Raw genomic sequence first — 6,712 nt, 5'->3', positions numbered from 1 at the left:
GTGCGGGGCGAATGTCGGGGAGGGGCGAGGTCTGGAGGCGGCCCACCACCTAGCTAGGGGTGACGACGTTCACAGTGTGGCGGCGGGGGGCAGGGGTGAGGTACCCACGAGGGCAAGGGATGGTTTGGAGATTAGGGACCAGCTGCAACTAATTACGCATGGCACGCGGCAACCACCCCGCAGCTGGTCCCACGCCCAGGCTGAGGAGTGCAGCAGGGCGCAGCTGTGAGCCGACTCCAATAACATGCACCCCCTCTCAAGAGCCGAACGGACAGCGCCACCTCAGCGCCGCGCCGGGCGGCGAGGGACAAAGGCGTTGCACGCACCCGTGGGTGCGACGGGCGCGTGCACCCAGAGGCGACCGCTTTTAAGCTTGATGACGGTCATCCTGACGGGGGTGAACACCTCGAAAACGTCCAGCGACTGCGTCTGGTCAAACGTCCACACCTGCCCTTTGACCACCTGGCAATTGGGCGTGTTTCGAGGCAAGTGGACGCGCGTGCCGGGGTCGCTGCGGTTCGACGACGGCTCCACTCTACTGCTGTCAGACAAGGAACGGCGCGGTACGTCAGCCTGCGATAGAACGGGCAGCCGCGCCTCACCTCCGAGCGCACGGTCTTGCGCTCAAAAAAGGGACCTGAGTTGCAAGAAGAGGCGGTCGGGGAGGTGGTGCGAGCAGAGTCAGTGATGCATCCTGCGGCACAGCTTCCCAACGCCGTACCTATCCGGCAGCATGGCCTGCTGCACCGTTGCAACTGCGGACACCTCGGAGCGCCGCGGCTTGACGCGGCCGAAGGCAACAGACAGCGGCGCTCTGAGGCACGCGCTGTACGCACGCGTGCTGCACACAGCTCGCCCCAAAATCCGCCTCACCAATAGGGAAAGGGAAGCCTGCAGGCGGCCAATTATTCAACATCACGCACGTGACAGGTTCAGATGAGTGTGTCAGCACAGTGGTGGCGCAGGGGTGCATGCTACACCCCCCCACCCTTCTGGGCACCTGCTCTGGGACTGGCAGGCTCAACCAAGTCGCTGACGCCACCTCACCATCGTTGCCCACAGGCCCCCGCTGCGCTGTCAATAACCCCAGCTTTCCCGGTGCATTCAAAGATTGACGCTCGCCTGTAATGTTGAAGTAGAAGCGACTGCCGCGGCCCTGCTGCTTTTGCGGCTGAGCCTGTGGCGCGACCTTGACGCGCGTGGTGCCCCCGCCCACGGTCTTGGTGCCGCCGCCGCTAATGGTTTTGCCGCTGATAGTAGACCTCCCCGACACCGTTGACTTCCCCGATACCGTCTTCTGGGTCCCGCGGGTCGTCTTTGCCGGGGTTGCCTTACAATCGACGACCAGGGGCCGCCGTTCGAGCCCGATGGGCCTGCCTATTGCCGTACTCATGTCTTAAATTTATTGTGTAAGCCGATGCGACGCAGCAGGGACAAGATTATGGCGAAACGATCTATTGGCAAGCAGCGAGCTCGTCACTGGCCTTGGGAACAATATTGATTGATATACGATTGCACGCTTATTGTTCTGGCACGACAATGAGCTATGGTGACGCATGCATTTCACGACAACACATGGATCTGCAGCACTACTCATGGTCGCTGTTCTCGCCCGCAACACAGCAAGCGTGTTCGTATCAGGAAGGCGACGCCGTTTTTGTTTGGCTCAAGTAAGGCTGGCTCACCGTGCGCCGGACGGGAGCGGTGCCGCCACGTCGCGCTGCACCGCCAACCAGCAGCAGTGCCGCACTCGACAACACAGCGCCCCCACGGCACACTCAATCTACAACCTGAAGCGGACCTTCACACTGACACTGGTTCGTTCCAAAATCTCCCAGGTCGGACCGCGATACGGGCAGCGCGCACGTGCTGGAGCCCGCCAGCACAAGCAGCTGCGGCGACGGGCGCACCCTCGTGCAGTTTGACTGCAACGCTGCGCTGCGCCACCGCGTGCGGCCGGCGCGCCTGGTCCCAGTCTACGCGCCCGCATCTGCAAGCCTACGTGCGGGCGTGTGGAATGACGGCGGCGCAGCGGGGTCCAGGCCCTGTGGCGGCAGCGGCGCCGGCGGCGGCGTGGCAGTGGTGTGTGCAGCTACTGAGTCCTACCGCCGCCTGGCGCGCTCCCAGGTAATCCCCGCCACATCGGCACTGAAACACTACGCCGGTAGCGTGCAGCTGGCCGCTCGCCAAATATTTCTTACTCGCGTGGCTGAGGCTGGGGGGTCCCGCAGACGCTTCAGCCCAGCAGCATGGCCCGACACAGCAAAGCCACGCGGCGCCGCACCCCTGCGGGTCCCTCGCAGGTGACGAAATCGGACGCCGTCCTGGAAATCGGCTGCAGCGCCGGCGTCTGCACCTCGCTGCTCGCGCGGCACGCGGGGCGCGTGGTGGGCGTCGACAACTCGCCGCAGCTCATCAGAGAGGTGCGGATGTTTGGGGCCCGGCGCACCTGCGCTTTGTTGTGGTTGTTGTTCTTTACCTGCCGGATGGTGTCCCGCGGCGGCGGCGCACTCAGGCCCGGTGGGCGAGGAGGATGACAGGGTGGGCAAAACGCGAGGTCAGTGTGGGCGAGGCAAAAAGTTTGTCTCGCGGCCTGGCCAGGGCAAGCCGTGCAACCATCTTGCTGCGCGTCCAGCCGCGCGCTCCCCATCAGCGCGCACCTGCGCCAGCGCCCACGAGCACACATCTCCTTGTGTTGCGCCCCTGGCGCGCCGCCGCCGACGTTTCATTTGTGCCGGACCCTGCCCCTGCAGGCGCAGGAGCGTAATCCTGAGGTGCACTTCGAGCTGGTTGACGTGCTGCAGTCACCCGGCAACCTGGAGCGCGCTGGTGCAGGTTGCGGCGTCGTCTTTGTGGACATTGGAGGCAACCGCCAGGTGTGAGATGAGAAACAAACGTGAATGCAGCACTTGCGGACCATGCGGGTTGTGCGTTATCTCGTGTAGATGTGTGCGCTGATGATTGTCGGGGTTTGACCAGTGACGCGCCCACCACCACCGTGGTTGGCCCGGGCTCTGTGCGTTAGCGAATCTGCAGTTTAAGAGTCCGCACCAAACCCTTTCTCTCCCTGCCGCCCTTTCCCTCACACGCGGCAGCTGGCGGCGCTGGTGGCGCTGCTGCCCTGGGTGCAGGAGCGGCTGCGGCCGCGGCTGTTGGTCGTGAAGAGCGAGGCGCTGGCTGCTGCGGCGGAGAAGTGGTTGGCGATGGAGCAGCAGGAGCAGCAAGAGCAGCGGCAGCAAGAGCAGCAGCCGGGGCAGCAGGCGGAGCAGCAGCCAGAGCAGCAGCTGGAGCAGCAGCCAGAGCAGCAGCAGCAGCAGCAGCAGGAGCAAGAGCAGGAGCAGGAGCAGCAGCAGCAGCAGGAGCAGCAGCAGCCACACAGGCAGCCCCAAGACCGGCAGGAGGAGCAGGTGCAGGATCAGCAGCAGGAGCAGCAGCAGGAGCAGCAGCCGGAGGAGCAGCAGAAGCAGCATCAGGAGCAGCGGCAGCAGGTTCAAAAGGATTGCCCACGCGAGAGCACCAATGCCGCCGCTGACGCAGAGGCGGCGTGCGCAAGCAGCGGCCCAGGCTGCAGCAGCAGCAGCAACAGCAGCAGGGGGATGGACGCGGCGGGGCCGCCGCCACTATGCCCGCCACGGATCCCTGGGACCCTGCGGGACCCGTCGGGCTGGTGGCGCCAGCTGCAGGCGCGCTGCTCGGACCGGCCAGAGGCAGTCGCCAACAACCCGCTCTTCTACAAGGCCAAGGCCAAGGGGTTCAGGGGCGTCCACCCTATGAGGTTCCCGGACAGGCGCCTGCCCGGCGGCGCGCGCATCTGCCGGCCTTTCAACTACGCTGTGTGCCGCGAGGGTGCGGGGCGCTGCGAGTACGATCACGATCACTGCCACCACTGCCTGCAGGCGGGCCACAGGGCAAGAGAGTGCACGCTGTAAGACGCACCGCGCGGTGTGCACTTGAAATCACGTGCTGCTGCAGGGGCGGGGGCCGGCGCGCTTTTCGGCTTGCAGGTGGCGGATGCAGCCGAGGGCGCCTGGCCGGCAACGACGGTAGATTAACAGGAAGAGGCGCCAGAGTTCGGACTGTGTGCAGCGCCGCACACTGAAGGCCAGCCAATGAAGGCTAAGGCAGCAGGAAGGCAGCACAGTATCAAGCTCACACCACTAAAGCACAATTGCAATCGCGCACTCAAGCATGTGCGCACGTACGGGCGCGCACACACACACACACACACACACATACACACACACACACACACATACACAAACACTGACACAGACAGGCACACTGGAGACAGCCTCTCACACGCCAGCAGGGTGGAATCGGACCACTCGGCCTCTCGGCCGCCGCGGCTTTGAAGGCCGCGCCCAGCACCAGCTGGGGTCATGCCGGGAGTCAATGATAAGGGAGGGGGGCCGGCAGGGGAGAGGCGCAGGCCCAAATGCACCAGATATCGAAGAGAATGTGTGTTTGAGCACCGCTTGACAATGCCCGCAACCGCCGTACGCACGCGGGGCACATGTGGGTGACATGCCGCCGCCTCACGGGCGCTGCGTATGGTTGAGCATGTAATGGGATGCGCAATAGGCATGGAGGATGGGGACTGCTATGAAACCGTGCGAAGCATAATACTTCTGCTTTGAATCCAAGCATGCAGGCACCTCGCGCCGTGCCTGCAACCCGTTTTGAGTGCCTGCAACCCAACAGGACATCAGTTGCATGAACGCAACCTTCAGTGGGCGGGCTGAACCCTGCATGAAATCTTCAACCTTCAAGTCAACACCACACTGCAACCTCAAGCTGCAACACGCCCAATCTGCTCTGCATCACAAAGGACTTCAAACTGCCACAGGCACCAAACTGATCACTGTTCCATCAATTGAACTGAATTGATAAGCGCCGCCGCAAAGCTTTGAATAGGACAACTGGATCTGAAAACTGCAGTCAACCACAGCCAACGCAATGCTCTTTCAAGTTTTTAAGCTAACCCAGCTGCTCTGCAAGTCTGCTTGTCTCGCCCCTCGACATTCAACAAACTAGAACCGTAATCACACCCACCAAAACCAATACTTCACCCCTGGTGCAACCCCAACAATTACAAAACTGTTTAAAGACAGGTAGACAATGCTGCTCGCGCTCTGAACTGTACACAGGGGACTCCACGCCACCACCACAGCCAGACACCTGCCGCCAACCGCCGCCCACGCGTAGAAGCGCCGCCGCCGCCGCCGCCAGCCGGCCCGCGCGCGCGCCTCACCCGTGCGCCGCCCTGTCCGCAATCTCCGCCAGCGCCTTGAACCCCCGCGCCGACACAAACTTGACGATCTCCGGCCGCGCCACCAGCTGGCGCCCGACGCCGCCGCTGCCATACTTCAGAACCGCCAGCTTGAGGCGTGGGTGCGCGGCGGAGCCGGCGGACTTCAGCAGGGCGTCTGCGGCAAAGTCGTCGGGCGCCGAGTCGGGCGCGTCGGACAGCACGCCGCCGGTGGTGAAGACGGCGACGCTCTGGCCGGTCTCGGCGGCGAACGCGTTGCACTGAGTGAGCGCGTGTGCGAGTGTGTGTAGTGGGAAACTTAGTGGGGACGAGGGGGGGGGGGGCGGGAGGCGGTTCGCAATGGCCGCTGAACACGAGGAGAGCGCTGAGGCGCGCCTGCCGCGCCGCTCCGCGCCTGTCCCCAGCCCGGCGGTGCACCAGCAGACAGGCAGACCATGCTGCCGCTGTCGCGCGCCTGCCGAAACCCATTCATGCTGTGGGGTCGGTCCTGTTGGTTTCGAATTCCCGCTCACGTCCTGCTTGAACGCCTCAAAGCGCTGCCGCAACTGTTGGAGGTCCATCGAAGCTTCACTCGGCATCGCTTCCTGCTCCGGCGGCACCACGGGCCCCCGCGCCACGTGGGCTGCGCCGCCCACAAAGCCCGCGCCCGCGCCGGCCCCGTCCTCCAGCCGCTGCCGCTTGACGCCGCCAGCCGGCGGCGGCGCGGGGCCGATGAGGGGGCCAGCGGCCGCGGCGGGCGCGAACGCGTCCGGGGCGGCGTGCGGGGCGGAGGGCGCGGCGGCGGGCCTGCAGAGTGGGGATGGGAGATGGGTTGGGATGCAAGGGCGCGTTGGGTGCACGATTGATGGCGACGGGAGCTCTCATGCATCAGGCCGGGGGCTGCAACCATGCGTCTTGGACATGTGTGCAGCAAGCTTCCTGCGGCCGGCCCCTGCTGCGTCGCGCTGCGCTGGCGCGCGCTCTCTCACCCGCCAAAGTTCGCGCGCCCCATCAAGCCTGCCTCCTGCGCCAGCGCGCCCGGCTCCCGCAGGTCCTCGTAGCTGACGCCCGGTGACGTCACCACCCGTCCGGGGTGTCGCAGGAGGGGGTGGGGGCGCGGCGTGGGCCGTCAATCAAGTGAAGGAAAAAGGGGCACGGGCCCTACCTGTTGGGGGCTTTTGTCTCATGTCGCGATTGCCCTTGCCACTACAACAGCTGTGCCCCCATAGAGCAACCGAGGTTGAGTCCCCTTCCTGGACATCACACCACTCCCAAGACAAATATGCGCGGAGGCGACGCCACCCACCCGTGTGCGAACGTGCACTTGGGTCCGTATGGGCACTGCCCTGTCGCCATGAACCGCTCGCACAGCTTTGTCTTGTGTATTGTGACGTTCTTCCCCACCACCCCCGCGCCGCCGCCGGGCCGCGGCCCGAACGCGCGCGGCGGGCCGCCGCCACCGCC

General features: G+C 64.8%; 3 protein-coding genes across 3 annotated transcripts; 1 reads left to right on the top strand and 2 right to left on the bottom strand.

Moving 5' to 3' along the window:
- Positions 1-1,047: 1,047 nt before the first annotated feature.
- Positions 1,048-1,393, bottom strand: MNEG_1826 (hypothetical protein; the record flags this gene model as incomplete). The annotated part of the gene is made up of 1 exon (XM_014049706.1): positions 1,048-1,393. A coding segment is annotated over one exon (346 nt), but the record flags the coding sequence as incomplete, so codon positions are not given.
- An 856-nt stretch (positions 1,394-2,249) lies between these two features.
- On the top strand, positions 2,250-3,929 carry MNEG_1825 (hypothetical protein; the record flags this gene model as incomplete). Its single annotated transcript, XM_014049705.1, has 3 exons — positions 2,250-2,423; positions 2,754-2,876; positions 3,096-3,929. 3 exons carry the CDS (start codon positions 2,250-2,252, stop codon positions 3,927-3,929), a joined length of 1,131 nt encoding a protein of 376 aa, XP_013905159.1.
- Positions 3,930-5,247: 1,318 nt separating this feature from the next.
- On the bottom strand, positions 5,248-6,260 carry MNEG_1824 (hypothetical protein; the record flags this gene model as incomplete). Its single annotated transcript, XM_014049704.1, has 3 exons — positions 5,248-5,529; positions 5,782-6,055; positions 6,238-6,260. 3 exons carry the CDS (start codon positions 6,258-6,260, stop codon positions 5,248-5,250), a joined length of 579 nt encoding a protein of 192 aa, XP_013905158.1.
- Positions 6,261-6,712: the final 452 nt, after the last annotated feature.

The sequence above is a fragment of the Monoraphidium neglectum genome (assembly GCF_000611645.1).
Source record: "Monoraphidium neglectum strain SAG 48.87 unplaced genomic scaffold scaffold00191, whole genome shotgun sequence".
Lineage (NCBI taxonomy): Eukaryota > Viridiplantae > Chlorophyta > Chlorophyceae > Sphaeropleales > Selenastraceae > Monoraphidium > Monoraphidium neglectum.
This window is presented reverse-complemented; position numbering and strand designations above follow the sequence as displayed.